Source organism: Rattus norvegicus, chromosome 5, assembly GCF_036323735.1.
Source record: "Rattus norvegicus strain BN/NHsdMcwi chromosome 5, GRCr8, whole genome shotgun sequence".
Classification (NCBI taxonomy): Eukaryota; Metazoa; Chordata; class Mammalia; order Rodentia; family Muridae; genus Rattus; species Rattus norvegicus.
In genome coordinates this window covers 79,622,348-79,650,297 of record NC_086023.1, presented here as the reverse complement: position 1 = coordinate 79,650,297, position 27,950 = coordinate 79,622,348, and the positions used below count along the sequence as shown (strand labels likewise).

The 27,950-nt window shown below is 43.4% G+C and overlaps 1 protein-coding gene across 5 annotated transcripts; it reads left to right on the top strand.

Annotated features, from left to right (window-relative positions):
• Window positions 1-9,487: 9,487 nt before the first annotated feature.
• Obp3 (alpha-2u globulin PGCL4) lies at window positions 9,488-13,064 on the top strand. Of its 5 annotated transcripts, none has more exons than XM_039109326.2 (7): window positions 9,488-9,779; window positions 10,087-10,220; window positions 10,449-10,522; window positions 11,197-11,307; window positions 11,653-11,754; window positions 11,925-11,970; window positions 12,828-13,064. In XM_039109326.2, exons 1-6 carry the CDS (start codon window positions 9,681-9,683, stop codon window positions 11,942-11,944), a joined length of 540 nt encoding a protein of 179 aa, XP_038965254.1. In that variant the 5' UTR covers window positions 9,488-9,680; the 3' UTR covers window positions 11,945-11,970; window positions 12,828-13,064. The 5 variants fall into 5 exon arrangements, with proteins under 5 accessions (XP_038965254.1, XP_063143274.1, NP_001029131.1 ...); NM_001033959.2 differs by having other exon boundaries at window positions 9,623-9,779; window positions 12,816-13,064; NM_001033958.2 differs by having other exon boundaries at window positions 9,623-9,779; window positions 12,729-13,064.
• Window positions 13,065-27,950: the final 14,886 nt, after the last annotated feature.

Here is a 27,950-nt window from a genome sequence, read left to right as displayed (position 1 = left end):
CACTGAAAATTCCTTTAAGTGCTTCTCAGCCATTCAAGATTCCTCTGTTGAGAATTCTCTGTTTAGCTCTGTAGCCCAGAGTTATTGGTGTTCTTTGGGAATTCGTCTCCTGTGCAAATGTGTTCAAGGAAGTTCCCCCACTTTCTCTTCTACTAGGTTCAGTATGTCCGGTTTTATGTTGAGGTCCTTGATCGACTTGGACTTGGTTTTGTGCAGGGTGATAGATATGGCTCTATTTGCATTCTTCTACATGCAGACATTCAGTTAAACCAGCACCATTTGATTGAAGATGCTTCTTTTTTCCATCGTATGATTTTGGCTTCTTTATCAAAAAATCAAGTGTCCATAGGTGTGTGTGTGTGTGTGTGTGTGTGTGTGTGTGTGTGTGTGTGTGTGTATGATTTCCAGACCTTTGATTTTATTCCATTCATCAACCTGTCTGTCTCTGTAACAACACGGTGTAGTTTTTTTTACTATTGGCTCTGTAGTGCAGCTTGAAATCAGGATGGTGATTCCTCCAGAGGTTCTTTTATTGTTCAGGATTGTTTTGGTTATCCTGGGTTTTTGGTTTTCTATTTGAGGTTGAGAACTGCTCTGTAAAGCTCTGTAATGAATTGCGTTGGAATTAGGATGGCAGTTGCCCTGAACTCATAGATTGCTTTGGGCTATATGGCCATTTTCACTGTGTCAATCCTACTGACCCATGAGCATGGGAGTTATTTCGATCTTCTGATAACTCCCTTGATTTCTTTATTCAGGGACTTGAAGTTCTTGTCATACAGGTCTTTCACTTGCTTGGTTAGAGTTACACCACCATAGTTTGCATTATTCATGGCTATTGTAAAGAATGCTGCTTCCCTAATTTCTTTCTTGGCCTGTTTATTGTTTTATAAAGGAGGGCTACTGATTTATTCTGAGTTAATTTTATATCCAGCATCTTTGCTGAAGGTGTGTATCAGCTGGTAGAATTTTGGGAGTCACATACGTGTACTATCACATCATCTGTGAATAGTGATACCTTGACTTCTTCCTTTCCAATTTGTTCCCCTTTGATCTCCTTTAGTTGTCTTAGTGCTCTAGCTAGAACTTCCTCCAAGCACTATGTTAAATTGATAGAGAGAAAATGGGCAGCCTTACTTATCCCTGATTTTAGTGGAACTGCTTTATATTTTTCTTTATTTTTTTGATGTTGGCTTTTGGTTTGCTGTATATTGTTTTTATTGTGTTTAGAAATGCACCTTATAACTCGGATCTCTCCAAGACATTTAATATGAAGGAGTGTTGGATTATGTCAAAGACTTTTTCTGCATCTAGTGAAATGATCATGTGATATTTTTCTTTTAGTTTGTATGTACAGTGGATTGCATTGATGGATTTCTGTACATTGAACCATCCCTGTATCCCTGGGATGAAGCCTACATGATCATGGTGAATAATGTTTTTGATGTGTTCCTGGATTCAGTTTGCAAGCATTTTATCGAGAATATTTGCATCAATGTTCATAGTGGAAATTGGTCTGAAGATCTCTTTATTTATTGAGTCTTTGTGTGGTTTAGGTATCACTGAATTCTAGAAAGTGCTTAATTCATTTCTTTATTTCCAGTGGCTGGACAATGGAGCTGGGGGTCCGGGGGAGTGCAGCAGGCAGCTCAGCGCAGTATTTTGTTAAGAATGTGTTTGTACAGATTTTCATGTTTTATTTCTTTGTCATGGAGTATCAGAACGATTAAGAGAATATCAGTAGTTGTCATATTTAAATTTTGACATATCAAAGGAATGTCCCTTGAAGGAACATCATAAAATTTATAATGCATTTATGGTTGTACGAGGGATGCTTACATCACGCTGTGTACAATTATGACTCTGTTAAACACATAACGCCTTTGAGGCTGTACATGGGGTAGTTACACAGGCATAGTTATGACCTGGCTGTTACTTCCACCTGTAAATTAAGCATGACAAAGAGATGTGACTGTGTGTCACATTGACCAGGGGTGGGCTTGTAATGGCTGCTCTTGGTTCTCAACGACATCCGGAAATAGCTAAACCTTAACAGCCAATGCACGTGTGAGAGAGTGGCTAAGTCAATTGAAGATGGAAAGACACACTTTTTATCCGGATTTTTTTTTTGAGGAGGGAAGGTCCACCTTGAAATTGGGTCAACCGCTCTGCAGACAGCTTACATAGAAGATGTGGAAGAAGGAAGATCCCTCCCTAGAGCCTCCTCTTCCTCTGGCTAGCAGGTCCATTCCTTCATGAGTGTTAGGGCCTACTTTGGAATTCTGACATACACTGAAAAACAGCTACGACATCCAACCTTGTGGACTAAACAACTCCTGAATTCATGGACTTTATGTTAATAGATTACCTGAACTACAGTGTGTAGGCCATTCTAATAAACTAATCACACACACACACACACACACACACACACACACACACACACACACACACTGTAAGTTTTATTCCTCTAGGGAACCCCACTTAATACAATACCACAAAGACACTTACATTTGATTTGTATTGGGTAAGAAGTAATGAAAGCATTCGCAAAAGGATGGGAACAGAAAAAAAGTGCTAAGACAAACTCACAAGAGAGGACCAAGAACAGTTTCCTATGGAGAAAAACCTCAGACTATCTAAAGTAACTCCAGTAAAAGAATCGAACTTCAGAAACAAGGGTATAGGCCACTGGTGGTGAATGGTGACTTTGTAACCATGACATCCTCATTCAATCCTCAGCACCCAAAAAACAAAAGAACAGAATGTAACTCTGAGGTTAAAAGACTAGTAACCAAGGCTTTTCGTTGAAACATTAGCCTGAAACATTTGTAATGAAAGATGAGATTAATATTTTAATGTAGATTAAAAACGGATCCTTTGGAGCTGGATGAACAGATGGTTGTGAACCACCATGTGGGTGCCATGAACCAAACCTAAGTCCTCTGAAAGAACAGCCCTATGCTTTTAACCAGTGACAAAGCTCTCCAGTCCTGACTTGTCTGGTTAGACGTTTTTTAGTTTTATTTTATGTGTATAAGTGTTTTGGCTGCATGTATGTCTGTTCACCACATATACAACTCGTGCTTGAAGAGGTCAGAATAAAGTGTCATATCTTCTGAAACTGGAGGTATGGATGGGTGCGAGCTAGTCTGTGTATGCCGGAAACTGAACTCAGGTCCTGTGTGAAGGCATCGAGTGCCCTTACCCACTGAGCTATCTCTCCAGCCTCGACTTTTCTATTTTTAAAAAGGACGATGATGAGTACAAATTTTGTGCTCCAACTCTCCAGCTACTGGCTGCAAATTATAAGCACAAACATAACAGAGACCTAACATGCACAAAGGAAGCCCCAGCAATGCGGCTGTAGGATACAGCGCAACACTGAGGTTGGCCAGTAGGGGGCAACCCTACACCTTGCTGCACTGGCTCTGTGAACCCCCAGCATAGATTTCTTGGTGTGGTTAAGATTCTTACTCTTTAGTCTGTAGATGAGCTTAACAGAACTTCGCATGCGTAATTACAAAGGCCGTGGTTTGGTTATCGGGTCTGTCCTATTATCTCCAGAGTTTCAGTCCTTATTTGGTTTGTCAGTAGTATTTGACTGGCTCCTCTATATTTTTATATATCTAATTAAAACTGTATTGCATAGTGGATGGATGAAACTGTATGAGATTAAGCTGAGCGCCACAACCAATTAACACGGAATGTCACACAGAGTGGTACTTCTCTGCACTCTAACACAGTTATAGTCATTTTATTATTTATAAACAAATTTCCGACACTAGATTTATACTGTATTTAAGACTGGAGTTTCTTTTTTTTTTTTTTTTTAATTTCCATCTCAAGTAGGTCCATTCTTTGTAGTCATTTGAAAACTATTTAAAGTTCCTTTGCATCTAAATAAAACCAAAGCGATCATCTCTTCAGAAAACCAGTTCTCAGGCTTACAATGAAATTACTTCTGAATTGCTGTTTATCAGATAAATTATGAGGGATAAACCAATCATTGTCATATCATCTTCATAGACACATATAATAAGCCCATTTTTAGCATTTCTTGTTATATTTGATCGTTTAAGATTAATTTTAATGTGTGTGTGTGTATGTGTGTGTGTGTGTGCGCGCGCGCGCGCGCACGTAGGCCTGAAAGTGCACGCCGAGGCCTGACAAGGGCACTTGGGCTGCAGGTGGTTGTGAGTTGCTCGATGGGGCTGCTGGGAACTTCTGTCCATCCTGCCCTCTGGAAGCATGTCTCCAGACAGTATCAATGACCGAGGCGCCTCCCAACCCTAAGCACTTCTTCAGGTATCCAGTTTTAAGTTTTACACATAAGTGGCTAAAATATTTTTACATTCTGAATTTTAAAACCACTAATGCTTCAGTTAAAAAAGAATTAACGTCCACGGAAGCATCCACCGTTCAGTGAACTGTATGAACCGCCACAATTCCGTTTCTGACCTGTAAATGGCGGTTATATAGGTTCGGTTCAGTTAATGTCAGGGGGGAAGTCCTGAGATAACTTATAAAAATATTTGCAGCATAAAACACAGAAAATTATGGGTAATGAAGAAAGAAGAAGAAAAGGAAGACAGAAGCAAGAGGTGCCTACATCACGAAGGTTGAAAAAAGCATCTCACCAACTCGCATGCATCCAGCATCTGTGTGGATCAGTCAACGGCACATAGATGCCTTCACGTCCACCTGTACACAGGGATACCGACGTCAGGTTTCAAAACACTAGGCAGAGGCATTATCGTTATTGTTTCTCATGTACAGTTGTTTTTTATTTGTTTTGGTGTTTTGTTTTGTTTTTTTCCTTCATTACTAACTTTCTTGGGTCATATTTTTATTTTTGTTTTTGTTTCAATTTCACACAGGCTAGAGTTATTTGGAAGGAGGCACCCTCAAGTGAGAAAATGCCTCTAGGAAACTGATTCGGGAGGACCCACCTCACTATGGATGTACCACCCTGGGCAGGGTGTTCTGAGGTATATAAGAAGGCAGGCTCACAATGCACAGGGAACGAGCCAGGAAGCCATGTTCTCCTAAGGACTCTGCTTTAGTCCCTGCCTCCAAGTTCTCTCATAGAGTCCTCCCACCACACACACACACACACACACACACACACACACACACACACACACAACTTCCCTTCATGATAGACTGTAAGCTAAAATAAACCCTTTCGTCCTTAAGTTGCTTTTGGTCATGATATTAATCGTAAGAACTCTAAATTGTATCTATATAAGGATGCAGAATACCAATGTGTTCTTAACACCTCACATTCTCTGAACACCATGTACTTTCTCTATAGACGTCCCTCTAATTCCAGCTATGGAGAGTAAGCTTACATGATCTCTTGCCAGCATGTTCCAGTAACTTCCTTCATGATCTCCTGCCTAAAGGTTCTCAAACTTCCTGATGCTATGACCCTTTAATACAGTTCCTCATGTTATGGTGGCCTCCAACCATAAACGTATTTCGTTGCTACTTCATAAATGTCATCTTGCTGCTGTTATTAATTGAAATGTAAATATCTGATATGCAGGATATAGGACATGTGACTCAGGTGGGGGTCACAACCCACACTTTGAGAACACATGTAGAGTCTCGATCCACATGTTTGGGAACCACTGATAGCAACTTTTTTCTCTCTTCTCCTGCCTTCCTGTTGGTCTTTGTTATCCAAATGCAGCCAGATGAACTTTGAAAGCACACCTCTGACCATGCTCCTACTGTAATTCTAAAATGCTTCAGGTCCTTCCCAGATACATGAAAACCAACCCCTACCAAGCTCCTCACGGGCCCACATAAGCTGATCCTGGATAAGAGTGCCCACCAAAAATTCGTACATTGGAAGCTTTACCCACAGTGCCTGAGGTTGTGATTTGGTGTAATTATGGTAAGATGAGGTCTTCAGGGTGAACCCTAAGTCAAGATGCCTGACCAGTGTCCTCAAAAGAAAAGACTAGGATACAGGATGGATCAGAGAAGAGACTTCCTGAAGACCTGGGAACACGATTCCACCAATGAGGAAGAGCTCAGAAGAAGCAAGCCCCAGCGAACATCTTGCTCCCAGAGTTCTAGTTGCCAGAAAGGAGAAAGTCTATTTTTTGCTGAAGTCACCCATACTGCATGACTTCCAGAGGGCAGCCCCTGCAAACGGACATAACTCCCTTTCTAGCCTTGACTCATTTCATAATTCCTGTGTTCACTGTGTTCTAGCAAGGTTTCCTTTGGCGCTCTGAACTATTTGTACTCCTGTTTGCCATGGCCTTCACGTATGTATCCATTCTCCCCACACCCTAGAAGGCCCCTGCCTAGTTCCTGTTAGTCTGGTCAATTATCCTGTGCTTAAAACAATAGATTATTTTATGTGCATGAATGTTTTGCTTGCATGTATGTCTGTAGAGCACATGCACGCAGTGTCCACATAGGGTGTCGGATCCCTGGAACTAGACTTATGGATTCCTGTGGGTGCTGGGAATTTAACCGGGAGTCATCTCTCCAGTCTCTCCCTCTTCTGGTGTCATCCTGCCTGCCCTCCATCAGCCATTGGTGACTGAAGGCTAACACTGTGCCTGCCAAGGCCCTGACCCGTCTGAGCATGCAGTAGTGTGAACGCATGGTTCCTGGCCTCGGTGGCTTACAGATTACCCGAGTTAAATATCTTTGTATTGCAATGATCCTGTGACAGATACCTAATTGGGGAGAGGACTCGAGCCCTCTGAAGAAAGACTACTCATGGACAGCAGAATGAAATCCCAGACATCAGGAAGCAGTGTAGCTTAGAGTCCACCCCCAACCTTGAAGAAAAGACTGCTTGGTTGTGAGGAGTGTGAATAGCTAGCCGTCCCAACTGTTAACTGCTTCAGACTCCCTTCCTTTGAGCTGAGATGCTGGTCTCTTTGGGGTGCACCCCCCCATGATCAAGCAAAACTTGGCATAGCATTTCTGCCTACCACAGGGTAACTTCCCTTCCTTGATTCTGCTGTCTCCTAGCTCCCTTCGTCCTTCACGAGTTCCTGGCCAATAATCTCTTTGTCCCCTAAAGTTTGTTTCTGCCTGTTTTCTGGGGCCTGCTCTAGGTTTTGGGAGTTAAGCAGGTGGATTCCAGTGGCTCCAAGCATCCTCTGACGCTGACACAAGCAGGTGCTTTAGAACTGATGTTGAGCTGGGGTCAGCAGTCCTATCTGTCACTCTGCTGGAGGGACTACAGAATATTTACTCTCTGGGACATGAATCAAATAAGCCCGTGTTCATTGATGTTCTTCTTGGCCCCAAACACACCCTGGCACCATGTGAGTGACTCGAATGTTTCCGCAGGCTTTCTGAATGGGTTATTTATTCAATTAGCTGAGGGTAAGACTCAGGTAAATGTCATTAAATCATCTTCCTATTAGTCAGTTTCAGAAATGCTAGCTAGTTACAAATGGGCCATTAGCTGGTTACATGTATACTCCTTAAATCCCTTACCCACCTGCTTTGTCTAGTCATTTCTTAACAGCCTCAGTGCTTCAGTCACACAAACATCCCACGTGTACTGAGGAGTGTTAAGTGGAAGAGACTGGCTGTTGCCTTCTGCTGCGGAAGCATCTTCTCATCCATTACTAGAAAAGCAGTAATCTATAGCCAGACATGGTGCTACAACCTGTAATCTTAGCATTCAGGATGCTGGAGCTGGGGGATTGCCACAGATCCAAGACCATTCAGAAACTCAGGAAGCTCAAGGCCAGCCTCTATGTGAGTTGCTGGGACGACAGATCAGGGGAGAAGTACGGGCTGTGAGGGCTGTGCGGGCTCCCAGCAAGGTCAGAGCAGATGCTCAGAACTCACATTAAAAAAGCTGGCCATGGCTGCCTTTAACCCCAACACTAGGTAGATGGTGGAGACTGGAGGATTGCTGGAACTTACTGGCCAGCCAGCCTATCTGAAACACACTAAGTCCCAGATTCAGAGGGAGACCCTGTCTGAAGGGGATAAAGTAAAGTGGCACCCTGTTCTGACTCCTGTGTATACTAGCAAAGGCACAGGTGTGTGCACATATGTGCACATGTGTCACACACACCATAATCAACCAAAAAAAAAGGAAGAGGAGGGGAGAGGAGCAGGAGAAAGAGGAATAGGAGAAAAGAAAAATGATAACCCCCTAGTCAAGCATTTACCAAATACTTGTAGACCAAGAGGGGCCAGTAGTCATGTCTCATTCAATCTCAAGCTACACCCACTCCTCCATACTTTGAAGAAACCCACGTGCAGTTTCAGTCTGATGTGTCTGGAGCTCTACAGTGCTGTTTATTCCTCTTTCAACTATTTAACCATCCTCCCTTCAGGTAAAAACATCCAGACCTGTGTATGGAGTTAATAAGAACAAAGGCTCCTGAGTCAGATGGACAGGCTTGGGTTTAAATCTAAGTTCTCTCGCTGACTGGCTGTATGGCCTTGTAAGTTACTTGATCTTTCTGAGTCTTAGCTAACACTATGGAAAGATGAAAATAAATAGTACATACTATAGAGAGTTGATGCAAAGTGGAAATAAAACCTGTCGAGGACTTGCCTCCTTCTTGAATTCTTTATTTCCCCACATCAAACACTATTTTATGTTTCTAGTTCCAGGGTAAATACAATTTATACGGATACAAAATATGTTCCCATTTACAATGGTGTTTCTTTGTAAGCAGACTCTTGACATCATTTCTACTTGGACCTCCATCAGCAAATATGACTTTGAACAATACCTTTGTTTTTCTTTAATGATGAGATTATGTCCAGTCATTTAAAGTCCAACGTTCTCTGAGGTAAACAGCTGAAGCAGTTTACCTTACTAAGTTAGCTGTTTGCATTCTGAGGTCAATCTTTTGGGGTGGGTTTGGGGGTGGGGCCTTTCAGCTTAGCTTCGGAAGACCCTTCCTGATAATCTTTTTAAGTTAAGATTTATTATTGTTATGCATATGTGCCTGAATGAGTGAGTTCATATGTACCACATGTGTACAGGAGATCACAGGGGCCAAAAGAAGGTCATTTCCTGTGACTGGAGCTAGTGTCAGCTGTGAGATGATATGTGAGTGCTGGGAATTGAACCTGGGTCCTCAGCAAGAACAGGTTTCAAAGAATCTGCCTCCTTCTTTTGACCTCCTTCTGACTTCCTTGGCCCCAGGTGTGTGCATGGTACACATGCAAAACCAATGCTCATACGCATGAAATGTGTATGAATCTTTTCAAAGAAAACCCAAGTAATTCAGCTTCTTCCACACTCCACTCAAGTCTTCAAACAAAGATTCTCTCCATGCTTGACCTTCCAGTTCAGTACCCACCCACTCCATTACTGGCTTTCTGATTCAAGTCAGATCCAAAGGTGCATCTGGATCCAGATGGCCCTCTAGAACACCCACTGTTTTTCTTGGGAATATGTTTTGCGAAATGTATGAGTGATAGAATCAATCCATAGGAGATGAGGTTGCCAAGTTTCAAAAGGGCAGGAACAATCCTTGGCTTCACATCAGAACATGAGAAAACATTCCACAAAGCCTGAGGGAAGGAGGCCCATATGAGAAGGAGAAAAAAAAACACTCGAACCCAGAGAGAGTATAAAGACGAGCAAAGTGCTGGAGGTGGAGTGTGGGCACCATCAGCAGAGAGATTGTCCCGACAGAGAGGCAATTCTATTCCCTACCAACATGAAGCTGTTGCTGCTGCTGCTGTGTCTGGGCCTGACCCTGGTCTGTGGCCATGCAGAAGAAGCTAGTTTCGAGAGAGGGAACCTCGATGTGGACAAGGTAGGCTCAGCGAATAGTAACTTCTGACTCAGAGAGTGTTTTGGAGAACTCTTGAAGCCAAGCTGGTCCGCTGAGGGGACGGGTACAGTGGCCTGTTCTATTAGACAAATGAATGGCTTCAGACCTTGAAGTAAGACCAGTTGTATGGTATTCAGATCTAACAAGGTTTGGGGACCTCTGATCTCACTGAGAGGTGGGGGCAGAATGTTAGGTATTGTGACAACTCTATCAAGCAAATTCAAGAAGAAACACGTCCATGTGGTATCCCTACCCCCTTCTCCCTTAAGCATTTTCTTATCCATTACAGCTCAATGGGGATTGGTTTTCTATTGTCGTGGCCTCTGATAAAAGAGAAAAGATAGAAGAGAACGGCAGCATGAGAGTTTTTGTGCAGCATATCGATGTCTTGGAGAATTCCTTAGGCTTCACGTTCCGTATTAAGTAAGTGAGGTGTCTGCCCTTAGCTGAGGAAGAAGAAATAAGAGCAAATTCGTGATTACTAAATATCAGACAGAAACAAAATAAACTTTAAAAAAAGCCATTTTGCTAATTTTGCAAAAATATTCAAAAGGTAAATGGAATCAGAAACTGGAGATACGTATAGAGTAGAGGGTGAAGAAGCCAGCCAGATCAAAATTCCCCTAAGCACCAGCTTGCTCTGTTTTACAGGGAAAATGGAGTGTGCACAGAATTTTCTTTGGTTGCCGACAAAACAGCAAAGGATGGCGAATATTTTGTTGAGTGTAAGTATATAGAATGTCTATATATCTATCCACAAGAAAATTAGCAAACCCTACCACCTTTATCGTGTGTGTGTGTGTGTGTGTGTGTGTGTGTGTGTGTGTGTGTGTGTGTGTGTGTTGCTGGAATTTGAACTCAGGAACTTGCACCTCCCAGTCAAACTTTCTACTAGGGAACTCACCACAACCCCTTGTAGAATCTCAAGCACTTCCTGACATGGTTGATTTAGCCAGGGACATGGGGGCCATCTAGTAGCTAGCACCCTGTGGCAGGCAAGGGAGATAAGTATGGTGAGGTGGAATCTGATACTGCCCGGTAGCTAGCAGCGGTGCACATTGATCAGGATGTAGCCATGTCAGACAGCAGACTTACGAAAGACAGACGTGTCGCTTGAAGGTGCTGAGGGAGGCAGGTAAGCCTCAGAGAGGATGAGAGAGAGTGAGTCACTGCTGTGGCTAAGTGTTCTCTAGTGGGCGTCGTCCCAGGGCCCCTTCCTTAGAAGTTACTTCATCAAGTCCAGAAAGCTACAGATGGGAAGCAGCAGACATCCCCGCCCCCCATCTCTTCCAGGATATGTATTTTAATGATTTTTATGTTTGGGGTAGAACAGGTAAAGGGTTTACATAATTTCATGCAGACCAGAGAATTTCTGAGCTGTGTCCCATTTCCTCCACAGATGACGGAGAGAATACATTTACTATACTTAAGACAGACTATGACAATTATGTCATGTTTCATCTCGTTAATGTCAACAACGGGGAAACCTTCCAGCTGATGGAGCTCTATGGTAAAGTATTTCCACACGGACACTGATCTTGTGGTGGGAAAACAGTAAGGAAACTCTAGCTTTAGTATGGTCTTCCCAGCTTGGTCCGCCTCTTTCTCACTTCCTGAAGGTCGAGGATGTTCACCTGCACCCTGCCTTGAGCACTTTGATGGGCACACTCTGAAATCTCTCCGTGTGCCAGAAGGCATTCCGTGGGTGCCACATTCAGGATAGATTGGACCCACACCTGTCAACCATGTCACCAGCCATTTTCTCATCCTTATGGGGGAGCCCCTGTCCCCTCACTTAGTTCTGTGGTCAATGCCTAGGACACAGCTGCTACACTCTCTGCTGCTCTTTTCACAGGCAGAACAAAGGATCTGAGTTCAGACATCAAGGAAAAGTTTGCAAAACTATGTGTGGCACATGGAATCACTAGGGACAATATCATTGACCTAACCAAGACTGGTAAGTCAGGACTCACTTATTTTTCTCATCCTGAATATTATATCATAGAAGAAATGAACCTGGGGGATTGGCTATCAACCATTCATTGAAAGCTGGAGAGGCACCTCATTTCCTCTTCGGGGAATAACGTGGACCTGGTACCTGAACACGTTCTTGTTCTCATCCTGCAGATCGCTGTCTCCAGGCCTGAGGTTGAAGAAAGGCCTGAGCCTCCAGGTGGGCAATCTCCAGTGAGAGCAAGGTGGGGGTGGGCATGGACCAGGCCTTCCAAAAGCATTATTATTGTGCCCCCAAATTATTATAAGAATGATTTGATAAGGAGTCTTTGAGGAGGGCTTGAAAAATGGCTTTGAATTATGTGGATTTGTGATTATCTTGCCTTATTTTGAGCTCTAAAGCAAAGTGACCCAAGCACTTAGGCAAGAAAACAAGGGAGTGAGTTTTCGATAGTTGCTGCATGGTTGTGTAAAAAGGGCTCAGCGATGTGTTAAGTGTCATTAAGAGTTAAAGTTTGAAACAGAGAGTAGCAGGATGTGAGTATGACTGCTCTTCAGAGACTGCGGTCCTACTCCATCCCACTCTGCACAATACGATCTTCATCTGAACTCCGTACAACCTTGGCTTCTTACCTGGAAGTGGAGTTGCATGATCTCCACTTCTCCTCCAGTCTGGAGAGCAGACTCCTCTGACCCCTCTTTCCCATTTCCCAAGACTTCACTCAGGCAATGTATGAAAGTCTTTAAAAGTGGCCAAGGCTTTCACCATTATTCCTCAAGGCAATGACCATTCTTCAGAGCTTCTTATGCCGAAGGTTGTGGAAACAAGCCTCAGACCTTTCGTTACTTCATTTTTCATAGGCCTTCCATAAGGAAAGAGTCATTTATTCTATGCCTTTAATCCCTGTTTTCTGACAAATAATGTTGATTAGATTGCAGGGCAAGATCTATTTCTTCATCCTTTGTTCTATACAATAGAGTGCCTCTCTGTCCAGAAGTCAATCCAAGAAGTGCTTAATGGGTTCCTTTATTCTTTCTTCCTGGATTACTCCATGCTGAGTGGAGACTTCTCACCAGGACTCCAGCATTACCATTTCCTGTCCATGGAGCATCCTGAGACAAATTCTGCGATCTGATTTCCATCCTGTCTCACAGAAAAGTGCAATCCCGGTCTCTCCAGCATCTTCCCTAGTTACCCAGGACAACACATCGAGAATTAAAAGCTTTCTTAAATTTCTCTTTGCCCCACCCATGATCATTCCGCACAAATTTCTTGCTCTTGCAGTGCAATAAATGATTACCCTTGCACTTAAATGTATGTCTATGTGTCCAGAGGGCTAACATATGAGAGAATGAGGCGACCTCCTTAGTCTTGTACCCAAGATCCTTCCACATGTCCCAGAATCTAAGCTGAGTCTCAGGATCTCACCACCTCTGGAGCAGTCCCAAGACCTGATGAATGCTCTCTAGGGCTCCTGCCTTAGAGGCTTTATAAGGACCATAGACACATGAGACTTGCTGCACGATTCTTCCATCCATAGACTATCTTTTCCAACAGATCGAGGAGAGACACATCTTTCTAAGGCTATGGCTGCTCAACAGGGTTCATTACAAGCCAGGGGTCGGGGGAGGTCTGGTCATTAGAGGCCCAATGGATAAAGACAAAAGTTTGCCCAGCACCCCATAGCATCCTCTGGCCCCTAGATCGAGAGATTAAATTTGGTTCAAGCTCAGGATCCTGAATCAAGTTCTTGCTGTGGTTTGCTACAATATGGCAAAAACACTGTTGAGAGAGCCAACCAATTTTGCTGAAATCTCTCTCTGTCTCTCTGTCTCCCCCTCCCCTGCCACGGTCCATATCATTCTCTGACCAAAGCCTCCTCAGTGGCTTCATTCGCATCCGTGCACCACTGTGCCTGGCTTTTCACTTTTAGTCTTGGCAAAAATTTAAGAGACAAAAAAACAAATTGTTCACAAGCTAAGCTATCCTTGAGAATACTTACAAAATTAGGTAACAGTTCCAATCCAGGACTCTGTGGAAGATAGAAAATCTCCTGATAATGGTGCCATAAGTTAAGGGACCGCAACCCAGAGAAAGGTCCAGACAAACTCACTAGTCCCAGGTCAACATGGCAGCTGGAGTTCACCTAAAGCCTTCCCCCTTCGATACCAAACACTTTGTGGAAATGAGATGTGAAATAGTAGAAACATTCAAAGCCAAGGAAGAAATTCCAAACACCAGAGACAGAGCCAATCCCTTTGTAAAGAAGAAGAGAGAGAAGAGGTGAGGGTTGGTACGGTAGAACTGGATAATTCTCTGTGGTCTGGGAGTAAAATTACAGCAAAGGGAGCATAGAGTGTTGGTGCAACTGTCACAAACAAAACAAAACAAGGATCCCTCAAAGGAACAAGGGATGCCGCAGAATGATTTTCAAGGACAGATCCCCACCCTTAGGTGGACACACAATCAGAAGACAACTATCTGTGCTGCAGAAGCGACAGAACTACCCATTCTAAAGATCAAAGCAGCTGCTGACACCTTAGGACTGCCCTGACTTCCAGTTCTAGGAGTTTCCACTTAACATGCTGGCCTGAGGCTCACTGTTGGCCATAATGTCCCATCTGGAATAAATAACCCACAAAATATCAACATTATGCACGATCATCCTGAGATCGTAAATGCAAGATCAGTTTGCCATCTATAAACACATATGCCCTCTGGCTAAAATAAGTGATGGCTACTTCTTTACCAATTGTACAGTTACCTCTATGTTTGTGTCCACTTATTATAAATGGGATCTATCGGGCTATATAATCAATGAGGTGTTCTTTTCCAGTTGCACCCAACCCAGAGCTTCCTGAGACATCCCTAAGTCCTATAGCAGATTCCTTGCTTCATTCCTTTTATAAAGATTGGTGTGTGTGTGTGTGTGTGTGTGTGTGTGTGTGTGTGTGTGTGTGTACACGCGCGCATGCACACACACGTGTGCATGGGTGTACAGGTGCACGTGTGCATGTGTATATGTAGGAGTCAGAGGTTGGTGTCAAGTGTCTTGCTCTCTCATTCTCTACCTGGTTTTTCTGAGACAGAGTCTTTCACCTCACCAAGAGATTATGAATGTGGCTGGACCTACTAAAAAGCAAACCCACAGGATCTCCTTGCCTCTGCTTCCCCAGTGCTGGGATTACAGGTTTTGCACTACTAGGCTTCTTCCGTGGATGCTGGGGACCCAAAGAGAGGGCCTCAGGCTTTCATGAAAAATACCTTATTACCTCAGCCAGCTCAGGTTCTTTCTGAAATGACCCAGGCTGCGCTTAAAGGATTCTCCCAAACATCAGTAGTCCTAGTAAACCCAAGCTTTATTTACTTACAAATATGCTCCTAGTGGCCTTTAATGGGGTGACACTAAAATTTTAAAACAAAACAGAGGTTGCTCCATGACTTGGCAGCAACAACCTAAACCATAAACGCAATGTTTGGTTTGGGGCTGTGTGTTTGGTAGGGGACAGAATCAAGGAAGTGTTTAAATTTTAGTCTGAGCTATGAGAGAGAATGAGAGGCTTGTCATTTCTCCAAGTCTCTTGGGAGCATAGATTTAGGGGTAAGGAAAGGTGCCAGTTTCAAACCTTTCAGTATGCATCAAAAGGAGCCCCAGGACTGGGATGACAACTCAACTGGTAAAGAGCTGGATGTGCAAGTGTGGGGTCCTGAGTTCAATCCCCAGAATCCACATCAACAGTTGAGCTGGGTGGATCCTGGTGGAGCACAGTGTCTCATGACAGTAATACCAGCAGTGGGCAGATGGAGACAGATAGATCCCTAGGGCTTAGCTTGCTGGCTAGCTATCCCAGCCTCTAGCTTATCCTAATGGGTTCCAGGCAAATGACAGACCTGTATTTCCAAATACAGTGGACAGACTCTGGCCAACAGCACTCAAGGTTTGATATCTGGCCAAAACACACATATGTGCACACACTAGTGCACACACACATATGACCACACACACACACACACACACACACACACACCAGTGTATGTACACACACATCCACATACATACGTGTACACACACACAGACCCAATCTAATATGACTCAGTGAGGATGGAATTAATTTCTCTTTCCTGTACTCATTCAGAACCCTGGTCCTTCCTCCAGTGATCCCCTGGGACATGGCCTTGTCCACACAGAACAAGAGGAGAGGAGAGGACGAGTGATGATATGTTCTTTTCACTCCACCCTTGGCTCTGAATCCAGGTTCTGCCTTATTTATTATCTTCTGTGGCCCATTCCCACTTCCTGTTTGTCCCGATTCAGGGCCACACCTGGAAACTCTTGGAAATTTCTAGATTGGTTTCTGTGACCTGCCTACCTTCCTTTCCTGTCCCTTATTGATGGCGGCCATTTCGAAGCCACCTAAAACAGCAGACTCGAGTGTAGGGGTTCTTGACCACCTTCCCCAGCTGTCCTCCAAGCCCCAGCTGCTATCTTATCTGCTGTTTAACCTAGACCCTCACTATACAGACATCAGATGACCCGAGTTCAATCCCTGCTTCAGTCCAGATGCTGAAGCAGGGACTCAGTCAAGCTGGAGTGAGGCTTCAGGCCAGGAAAGCTGATCCTTAACACTCACTTCCTGGGAGCTGATGCTCGCAGGAAAAGAGGCAGCACCACATCTGCAAGACCGGTTAACTGACGAACCTTCAATGACTGTAGAGAGGTGGGATGGTGTAGGTCTGGAGGTAAATTGTCTTGGCTGTCATTAACTGCCTAAATCCTTCAGTCTCTGCCTCTCTGTGTGACCCCAATATCCTTATGACATTTAGGTAATAATATTTTCAATATCTGATGCCTGTATCAGAGTTTTCAATTCAATGTGACCACCCCTTCCAATGCATCTTTTAAATACCTGACATTCCCACCATTGTGTTTTTAAAATCCCTTGGTTTACCGTTTGTTACGATGCTATGAAGACTCATAGAACTGTTGCCATGTTGGAAGGGAAGCCTAAAAGTAAGTTCCTGGGTTGTGGGCACTCATATTTGGCTCTAGAATAATCTCTCTCCTCTCCTCTCCTCTCCTCTCCTCTCCTCTCTTCTACTCTCCTCTCCTCTCCTCTCCTCTCCTGCCTGCCCCCCCACACACACACATAGACACACACAGGCACACACATTTGTTGTTGGGGGAGGGTGTGTGCTGAGGTCAGATGATTCTCTTCTTCCTCTGAGGGCTGTAGGGATTGAACTCAGGTCATCAGGTTTGGTGATCACCTCCCTTCTCTGCTAGGCTTTTTGACCAGCTTCAGAATAATCTCTTTCTTATTTTGCTGGAAGTGAGAGCTGTGCTTTTGCACCAACATTCACTTCCCACTTGGCAGAGTCCAGCCTACATGTTTGCTTTGGTAGGTCCTGCTGAGAACAAGCAATTGCGAGCCAAACAGTTGTTTTTTTTTTTTTTTTTTTTTTTCTCTTTGGACCTCTAACTCCACAGCCTATATCAGGGCCCAATTTGACTTCCAAGATACAAACAACAACCATCTGACAAGGTGTGTCAGGGTGATGGAGGGCAGGGACAGGGACAGGGACAGGTGGGTCTCAGTGATGGAGGACAGGGACAGGTGGGTCTCAGAGATGGAGGGACAGGTTCACCCCAGGGATTCACTGGTCATCCATTTTAACCTAAACTCATAAGCTCCAGGCTCAATGAGAGAGCCTGCTTCAAAAACTAGACAATAACAAGAGTCCTGTGACATTGACCTCTGGCTGCTGAGCATGTGTATACACATATACACAAACACCCCACAGCACAAAACTCATCATCTGGAGACGTCAGGCCAAGTTCTGTTCCTATAACGTGTATCATTGAGGCGGAAGCAGGCAACTGAACAATGCTACTCACTTCATAACCAGGGGAAACATTCAAAGGAGGAGAAAAGACCTCTGTTCCCCAGGTCCTCTTTAGATGTGGGACCCAGCACCCTGAAGGCCTCTACCAGGACCTACCTCTTAAGGACCAGTTACTGAGCTGTTAACACACAGGTCATTGAAAGAACGTTCCAGATCCAAACTGTAACAGCAATTTATTTTCTGTTTCCTAGGTGGTTTTTGATTTTTGTTTTGTTTTATTTTGTTTTGTTTGTTTGTTTTTGGAAGCCATTGAAATTTGCTTTTAAAAACAGGAGAGTAGCACTCTGAGCTGAGTGCCCTTTTGAGGACTCTAAACCTTTTAGAGCTTCTTGAGGCTGTGAATATCTGTTGGCTCACAACCCCTTTCTCCATTTTCAGAGCCAGGCAAGTCTGGCCAACTCCTTCTAGAAGGACAATGCCTACCCTTCTACTCAGAAGCACCCAGCAGTTACCAGAAACCTTGGATGATACAGGCCAATCCCCTCCCCCTCGGGTCAGCTGAGCAACAGCCTCAGTTAACCCTGAGACTGGAACCTCTCCCTGGTTCTAGAATAGGTATGTGTGCTTCTTCAGGGAGAGCGGGTGTGTGTGCCACAGGTCTCTCAGGAGCCTTCCACACACTGTCTCATGGAGACTTCTCCAGCCTTCATGCACACCCTGTGATCTCACAGGATAAGCTGTTTCTGATGGTGTCTTTCTTAGAAGAAGGAGGAAGAGGGGGAGGGAAGGAAAGAAGGAAAGGAGGGATGGAGGAAGAGAAAATTGATTATTCTTATTTTATATGTAAGAGTGCCTGCCTCTGTGTGTGTGTGTGTGTGTGTGTGTGTGTGTGTGTGTGTGTGTGTGTGTGTGTGTGAGCGCACTACATCTCTGCATGGTGCCTGCAGAGACCAGAAAGTGAACTGGATTTTCTGGAACTCATGTATGAATGAACTGCCCTGTAGGTGCTAAGAAGCAAACCTGGGTCTTCTGAAGAGCAATAAGTGCTCTTAACCACTGAGTCATCTCTTTAGTCCCTTGTCTCTCTTTTAAGTCATTTCCCACTGGTTTCTTGACTGTAATCTTCCTTTATTTCCTTCTTATAATGAAGGAGAGCAATTCAACCACATAGGTAACATTGCAGACCTGTTCAAGTCTACATAATGACCAAACTTTTACTATACAAAGCAAATTAATCCCCGTGGGATTCTCAGTAATAAGGGAATGTTAAACATCTTACACCCGGGGCTGGAGAGACGGCTCAGTGGTTAAGAGCACTGACTGCTCTTCCAGAGGTCCTGAGTTCAAATCCCAGCAACCACATGGTGGCTCACAGTCATCTGTAATGGGATCTGATGCCCTCTTCTGGTGTGTCTGAAGACAGCTACAGTGTATTTATAAATAAATACATATATAAATAAATAAATAAATCTTTAAAACAATCTACATCCAATGACTTTATCCCACCTAGTACACATTAAATCAAGACCCAATAAAATCAAGTTATTTGTAAGTAATGAAATTCTCAGAACATTCAAGAACACTGATAGACGTGTACATGAGCCAACCATGGTGTTTGATGTTTAACTTAAAAGTTACCTGCCCACGGAGAAACAGGAAAATATTTTCCTCCAAAGAGAGGAAAGCGAAACAGTAGAAAATGATGCTGTTATTAGCATCAAGATGTTAAAATAGTGACAACTTCTCTGTGACAATTACCATGGATTAGCCAGGATTCTGAAGGAAACCCAGTAGGCAGAGGGAAAACCATGCCAGATGGAATCTGTACAAAGCAAGAAAGTCGTGGCTGCCATGGGTGTGTGTCTGACTTCTTTACCTATATTCTTTTTTTTAATTCTTTTTTCTTTTTTTCGGAGCTGGGGACCTAACCCAGGTCCTTGCGCCTCTGCCACTGAGCTAAATCCTTAACCCCCTTTACCTATATTCTTAAAGGGCAATCAGCTGTTCGAATCACACAACAATGACATATTGTGCTGTTTTAATATGTAGAAGAAAATGTGAATAAAAGGAGAACGAAGGAGAAGAATGAAGACTAGAAACACTGTTAGAATTTCTCCATCTAAGGATGTCTGGTACAGTATCCCTTAAAGACAGGAGACAGAAAGGCATGAATGGACTCAAACCTTAGAGTAACCATTCCCTTGGCAAAATAAAGACTTCTAAGTAATAAGCCAACAAGGAAGATGGTGTCATAAATCAAAATATAAATTTCATCCATGGTGCTGCATGCCTATAATCTCAGAACGTGGGAAACTGAGGCAGAAGGATTAAAAGTTTGAGGCCAATCACAAGTTTGAAACAACTTAAACTGTGAGTTGTAGTCAAAGTGAGGCTATCTAGTGAGACCATCCTCTCCCTCTCAAAAATGAAAGAGATTGGGAGGAGGGGGAGAAAGAGTAGAGAGGAAAAGAAGAAGAAAGGGGAGACAGATGAAAAAAAAAAACAAGATATGAATGCAAGGTTTCTAGCCGATGCCTGAGAGTCCTACCAGAACACCCACCATAAGCCCTGTGCCCTCCAGCCCTTACCAGCCCCTGAAGCTGCACTGAACAGGAACTGCGTTTCCCCTTGAGGATCTAAAGAACGCCTTGACTGTTGCCAAATGGAAAGTCTCCATCCACCCCAGAACATGAGCAAATACAATTTGTCAAAGTAAACTTCCTGCAGAAACTCTTCCCCTTTCACATGTCCACCAACGATTCCTGAGTATTCTTGTATTTCCACACCTCTTCCAACGCAGGTAGAACCTCCCTCCATTTTTGCTAGTCTAGATTGGAATCTTGATGCAGGTGTGATTCGAATGTTCCTGAATACCAGTGAACTTAGAGTTCATTTTTCTACTGTGACATTTCATCATTAGTAAATTGTTTTATAGTTTGTTTAGACAGACTCTCTCTGTATAGCCCTGACTGTCTTGAAACTTGCTATATAAACCAGGCTGGCCTTGAACTCACAAAAGATCTGCTTGACACTTAAAAGGTATGCCACCATGCCCCGTCTCATGCCTGTTTTCTTATGAAAATTTCATTTTCTTGTAGGCAGGTATACTGGAGTTCTTAGAATAGTGTAGTCAGTAAGCCACTACCTAAAGACTATACATGGACTGACCCTGGACTCTGACCTCATAGGTAGCAATGAATATCCTAGTAAGAGCACCAGTGGAAGGGGAAGCCCTGGGTCCTGCTAAGACTGAACCCCCAGTGAACTAGACTGTTGGGGGGAGGGCAGCAATGGGGGGAGGGTAGGGAGGGGAACACCCATAAGGAAGGGGAGGGGGGAGGGGGATGTTTGCCTGGAAACCGGGAAAGGGAATAACACTCGAAATGTATATAAGAAATACTCAAGTTAATAATAAAAATAATAAGTAAAAAAAAAAAAAGAATAGTGTAGTCAGTTGACCTCATATGTGGTGGACATTCTCCCTTCCTCCGTCACTGTTAGGTTTTCCCAGAGCATCCATCAGTGACGCCAATTGCATCTGATGTGATCAGATCCACCAGTTTGGAGGCAGGATTTGTTTCCACCTTTTATTATTTTTGTTGTGGAAGGTTTTACATCGCTTCTTGCACATAAGTGTTCTGTGTTTTTTGTAACAACTTCATAGTTTTATCTAACACATCAAATGTTTATTAACTGGCTTCCCAATACTGTAAGAAAATGTATGAGATAATTAACATATAAAGAAATAGGATCGTGGTGACACATACCTTTAATGCCAGCACTCAGGAGGTGAAGGCAGGTGGATCTCTGTGAGTTCAAGGCTGATCTAGCCTACTAGTAAGTTTCAGGCCATTCCAGAAGGAAGATACACACACACGATACACACACACACGATACACACACACACACACACACAGAGAGAGAGAGAGAGAGAGAGAGAGAGAGAGAGAGAGAGAGAGAGAGAGAGAGTTGGGGTGGAATTATTTGAACTCATTCTGAAAGCTCCAATCTAGCATCAGATCGCCCATCACATTCAACCTCTAACAAGGGCAACGCATCCCAATGGGAGCACAGAGCAGATAGAACCGTCCACCTCATGAGAGATCAGGAAGAAGCCAAGGACCCACAATGCCCTTCAATAGCACCTCTTCCCCACCATGACCTAAGGTTGTCTATGAGCCCTATGTCTCCTAAGGTTCCACACAGATCTCATAGTGCCACCATAGGGACAAAGTCTTGAGCACATCAGCTCTTGGGGGACATCATCCAAACCATAGCAAAGTCTTCAGTCTAGCTGTCCAGCTTTATGTGTCAGGTGGAGCAGGAGTCAAGTTTTGCAGCACAACTTGTCTTCGTTCACTGATTCTTATTACTGCCTCTATCATGCAGTCAATCCAATGCACCCAGAGGAGTCTCTTAATAGGCCCATGGGCTGACTGGTGTGCCCTTGTGCCAATATGACAGTCCTGGGAGATTCCAGGTATCCATTTAGACGGTCTATACACACACTTGCTTTGCACTGTTACCTACGAAGTCTAAGCTTTCTCCACAAGCCTGAGAAAGGCACACAGATCTCCCTTTCCACATGTTACCTCTAACCCTGTGCATGGTGGCTGCTTGTTTCACACTCCCTTCCCTGCAGCAAACAAAGCTGGCAAACTAGAGCCAACCCTGAGTAAACCTTGAATGAAACCGGCATTGAATGATATGATTCGAGGTTCAGTTTGTTGTTGTGTCTTGATACTGTTCCCTTTAAGCGCCTCAAACCACCTAGCCCAAGTAGATGAAAGTCAGATCAATGTCAAACAGATCTTTAGAGTAAATATCAAACTCGGGCACTCTCAGATTATTTTCACAATGAAAATCAATGATTTGGTAAGGTTCCTAATCCCTGTTCCCGGCTTAAAAGAGTTTGTCTCTTTGATGTTGTTCTACCAAGATGGGATTTAATTGAAACTGTCCCTGGATGAAATCCCTCTACAGTACTAACTACCAAAACCATTTACAGGACTTCCAAAAGTTTTTGATGGAACTGATTTTGGTTGAGAGAATAATGGACAATTCCTGGCTAACCATTCGTTGAAGAGAGAACAGGATGTATCAGGTTGATCCAGAGAGCCTGGCCCCGTTCCTCTGGCCGTGGCCAAATTTCAGTGTTTACTCAGAGGCCAGGACACCCTAGCACAAACCCTTATCCATGGGATTGCGCCCTAAGCCTTCCAGTGAATGTGGGAAGCCATAAAGGGTACCAAACTCAGTGTTCTTTCTCTATGCACATGTCCATAATAAAGTTTAATATAGAACTTGAGTATATTAATGCCATCACTGGTTTGATATCCATCGACGCCAGTCCTTTTCTGAAGAAAAACAGAGGAGGAGTGAATAGGGGTAAGGAGAGGAAAGGGGGGAGGGGAAGAGATTGGGAAAAGAGGAGATATTTTATATCCCAAACTTCAGTTGGGATATAAAATAAATAAAATTAAATTAAAAATAATCTGGGTATATTAAAATATTAACAACAATAACTGATATAGTAAGTATGGTAGTATACTATAATGTAAGTTGTTCAGAACTTGCAGATTACTTCTCTATTTAATATTTCCAGACTGCAGCTAGCCAAGGGGAACTGAAACTAAGAAAATCAAAACAACTTAGAAGGGGACCATTTAAACCTATATTTAAGAAATGATCATAGGGCCTGAAAAGATGGCTCAGTGGATAAGAGCACTTACTCTTGCAGAGGATCTGGGTTTGGTTCTCAGCATTGGCTCACAACCACCTGTAAGCCGTCTTCTATCCTCTACAGGCCTGTACACACATGGTGCATATAATTTACACACACACACACACACACACACACACACACACACACACACACACGAGAGAGAGAGAGAGAGAGAGAGAGAGAGAGATTAAATTAAATAAATCTTTAAATAAGAAATCACCACAGTCTCCCAGTTAAGCATGGTAAATTGGACGTGTGGCTGTCTTTCCTTCTTCCTGAAGTCTTACTAAGACTCTAAAAGCTAAAATCTTCACAGTGAAGAGAAGAAAGGGATTGCAGCAAACACAGTCAAGGGTGAAAAGAATGCAGAGGACGTGATAGCAGTCAAGGATGGCAGTAATCCCAAAAGCTAGCAGCTAGCTGAGCTGAGTCAGCCAAGCAGAGAAGAGTCAAGAAGGACAAAGGTCTCAGGACAGAAGTTCCAGGTCATCGGGGAGTCAGGCAAAGGGACATCTGGACATGGGATCCAATATGTCCATTGGCACCTCCAGTAAAGCAGACAGGACACAGTCCAGACTGGCCCCAGTGTGAGAGGAGAGACAGGAAGAAGTGCTGTGATTTGGGGTATACTTTGAAAGAAAAGGACTTCATAATGGGGAGGGTGCGTGGTCAAAAATGAGGAAAAGAATGTTATCTCAGCTCTCTGCTCCGCACAACAGAAAAGGAAATGATGGGCATGGTGTTGACGTCAGCTGAAAAGAGAACTTCAGGAACTAGGGAGACTGAGAGTTCCTGGTCAGGAAACATACCTGCTCTCTACCCCAGAGGAATGTCTTCTTTTTCTTTCCTGGTGGTTTGTCATATTAAGCATCCTTGAAAATATGGTCTGGGACGCAAGCCACCAGAAGATGCATAGACATGCTAATGAGGATTGGTCCCCAACAATACTCATCCCTTGCTTCAAACTGCCTGACTCCTGACAGAGTTTTACCCTGGAAGACTGTATTCATTAGATCTCTGGAGCTGTGCTAAAACACCACAACAGAGGCAATTTATAGACAAAAGGTTTCGTTTTGGTTTATGTTTGCAGGTTAGAGTCCATGGTGGCAGAGAAGGCATAGCAGCAGGGAGCAGGAGCAGATAGATGACCAGTTACATTTCCATCTGCACACAGGAAGCAAAGCCAGTGAACTCAAGCAGGGGACAGGGTTATGAACTGTCAAAGCCCACCCCCAGGGGCTGCAGCTCCCAAAGACTACACAACCTCCCAGAAGTGCACCACCACTAGGTACCAAGTGTTCAAATACAGGGGCCCATGGAGGGCATTTTTCATTTGAACCACTGTCAATCCTGAAAATTGAGAGAAAAAAACCAGTCCATGATTTTTTAAGTCAAATTTGCAGCAAGTTTTAATTAAGGACTGGCCGGGATGATGGACTGTAACCAGGTCCAGTCCAGGGTTCCCAGAATGTGGTGATGAGTCACATTTTGCAGAGTCTTGTAAAGGCAAATCCATAAAACCACCATATTTCCCATCAGGCCCAATCAGAGGCAAGCATATATCCTGTAGTACTTCCTACTCATCTCCCTCCTACCTACGTGTGATCAAGCACATCCGGTACAGTTGGCTCAACCAAACTTGTTTAGGGAAGTGAGAACATGTAGCTTGTTAGCTGCTATAAACCATAGCCTCCAACATTTCGGGAAGTGTCCGTCCTTGAACAAGGGGGTCTACGGGTTGGCAGTTCTTTCGTTTTATAGATCTCTTAGGCACAGTAGTCAAAACTTAAAGCATAACCTTGGCTCTCACTCCACCATAGCTGCTGTTCAGTCAACCTCTAAGATGAATATGGACAACATCAGTGAAGATCAACCAACAATGGAGGAGTGTTCCTCTTTCTCCACATCCTCGCCAGCATTTGCTGTCACCTGAGTTTTTGATCTTAGCCATTCTAAGATGTGAGGTGTGAGGTGTGAGGTCCTTTTTGTTTCTACTTGGTTGATTTCAGCTCTGAGTTTGATTATTTCCTGCCTTCTACTCCTCCTGGGTGTATTTGCTTCTTTTTGTTCTAGAGCTTTTAGGTGTGCTGTCAAGCTGCTGACATATGCTCTTTCCTGTTTCTTTCTGCAGGCACTCAGCACTATGAGTTTTCCTCTTAGCACAGCTTTCATTGTGTCCCATAAGTTTGGGTATGTTGTACCTTCATTTTCATTAAATTCTAAAAAGTTTTTTATTTCTTTCTTTATTTCTTCCTTGACCAGGTTATCATTGAGTAGAGCATTGTTCAATTTCCACATATATGTGGGCATTCTTCCCTTATTGTTATTGAAGACCAGTTTTAGGCCATGATGGTCCGATAGCACGCATGGGATTATTTCTATCTTTCTGTACCTGTTGAGGCCCGTTTTTTGACCAATTATATGGTCAATTTTGGAGAAAGTACCATGAGGAGCTGAGAAGAAGGTATATCCTTCTCCTTTAGGATAGAATGTTCTATAAATATCTGTTAAGTCCATTTGGCTCATGACTTCTCTTAGTCTGTCTAGGTCTCTGTTTAATTTCTGTTTCCATGATCTGTCCATTGATGAGAGTGGGGTGTTGAAATCTCCCACTATTATTGTGTGAGGTGCAATGTGTGTTTTGAGCTTTAGTAAGGTTTCTTTTACGTATGTAGGTGCCCTTGTATTTGGGGCATAGATATTTAGGATTGAGAGTTCATCTTGGTGGATTTTTCCTTTGATGAATATGAAGTGTCCTTCCTTATCTTTTTTGATGACTTTTAGTTGAAAATTGATTTTATTTGATATTAGAATGGCAGCTCCAGCTTGCTTCTTCTGACCATTTGCTTGGAAAGTTGTTTTCCAGCCTTTCACTCTGAGGTAGTGTCTGTCTTTGTCTCTGAGGTGTGTTTCCTGTAGGCAGCAGAATGCAGGGTCCTCGTTGCGTATCCAGTTTGTTAATCTATGTCTTTTTATTGGGGAGTTGAGGCCATTGATGTTGAGAGATATTAAGGAATAGTGATTATTGCTTCCTGTTATATTCATAGTTGGATGTGAGGTTATGTTTGTGTGCTTTTCTTCTCTTTGTTTTGTTGCCAAGACGATTAGTTTCTTGCTTCTTCTAGGGTATAGCTTGCCTCCTTATGTTGGGCTTTACCATTTATTATCCTTTGTAGTGCTGGATTTGTAGAAAGATATTGTGTAAATTTGGTTTTGTCATGGAATATCTTGGTTTCTCCATCTATGTTAATTGAGAGTTTTGCAGGATACAGTAACCTGGGCTGGCATTTGTGTTCTCTTAGGGTCTGTATGACATCTGTCCAGGATCTTCTGGCCTTCATAGTTTCTGGCGAAAAGTCTGGTGTGATTCTGATAGGTCTGCCTTTATATGTTACTTGACCTTTTTCCCTTACTGCTTTTAATATTCTTTCTTTATTTTGTGCGTTTGGTGTTTTGACTATTATGTGACGGGAGGTGTTTCTTTTCTGGTCCAATCTATTTGGAGTTCTGTAGACTTCTTGTATGCCTATGGGTATCTCTTTTTTTAGGTTAGGGAAGTTTTCTTCTATGATTTTGTTGAAGATATTTACTGGTCCTTTGAGCTGGGAGTCTTCACTCTCTTCTATACCTATTATCCTTAGGTTTGATCTTCTCATTGAGTCCTGGATTTCCTTTATGTTTTGGACCAGTAGCTTTTTCTGCTTTACATTATCTTTGACAGTTGAGTCAATGATTTCTATGGAATCTTCTGTTCCTGAGATTCTCTCTTCCATCTCTTGTATTCTGTTGGTGAAGCTCATATCTACAGCTCCTTGTCTCTTCTTTTGGTTTTCTATATCCAGGGTTGTTTCCATGTGTTCTTTCTTGATTGCTTCTATTTCCATTTTTAATTCCTTCAACTGTTTGATTGTGTTCTCCTGGAATTCTTTCAGGGATTTTTGTGACTCCTCTCTATGGGCTTCTACTTGTTTATTTATGATTTCCTGGAATTCTTTCAGGGATTTTTGTGACTCCTCTCTATGGGCTTCTACTTGTTCTCTAAGGGAGTTCTTCACGTCTTTCTTGAAGTCCTCCAGCATCATGATCAAATATGATTTTGAAACTAGATCTTGCTTTTCTGGTGTGTTTGGATATTCCATGTTTGTTTTGATGGGAGAATTGGGCTCCGATGGTGCCATGTAGTCTTGGTTTCTGTTGCTTGGGTTCCTGCGCTTGCCTCTCGCCATCAGATTATCTCTAGTGTTACTTTGTTCTGCTATTTCTGACAGTGGCTAGACTGTCCTATAAGCCTGTGTGTCAGGAGTACTGTAGACCTGTTTTCCTGTTTTCTTTCATCCAGTTATGGGGACAGAGTGTTCTGCTTTCGGGCGTGTAGTTTTTCCTCTCTACAGGTCTTCAGCTGTTCCTGTGGGCCTGTGTCTTGAGTTCACCAGGCAGGTCACTTGCAGCAGAAAAGTTGGTCTTACCTGTGGTCCCAAGGCTCAAGTTCGCTCTCGGGGTGCTGCCCACGAGCTCTCTGTGGCGGCAGCAACCAGGAAGATCTGCGCTGCCGTTTCCGGGAGCTTCAGTGCACCAGGGTTCCAAATGGCGTTTGGTGTTTTCCTCTGGCATCCAAGATGTGTGCAGAGTG

Coding starts and splice junctions, on each gene's coding strand:
- Obp3 (XM_063287204.1), top strand. CDS start 9,681: ATGAAGCTGTTGCTGCTGCTGCTGTGTCTGGGCCTGACCCTGGTCTGT. Junction 10,523..11,196: donor TGGCGAATATTTTGTTGAGT/GTAAGTATATAG, acceptor TTTCCTCCACAG/ATGACGGAGAGAATACATTT. Junction 11,308..11,652: donor CCAGCTGATGGAGCTCTATG/GTAAAGTATTTC, acceptor CTCTTTTCACAG/GCAGAACAAAGGATCTGAGT.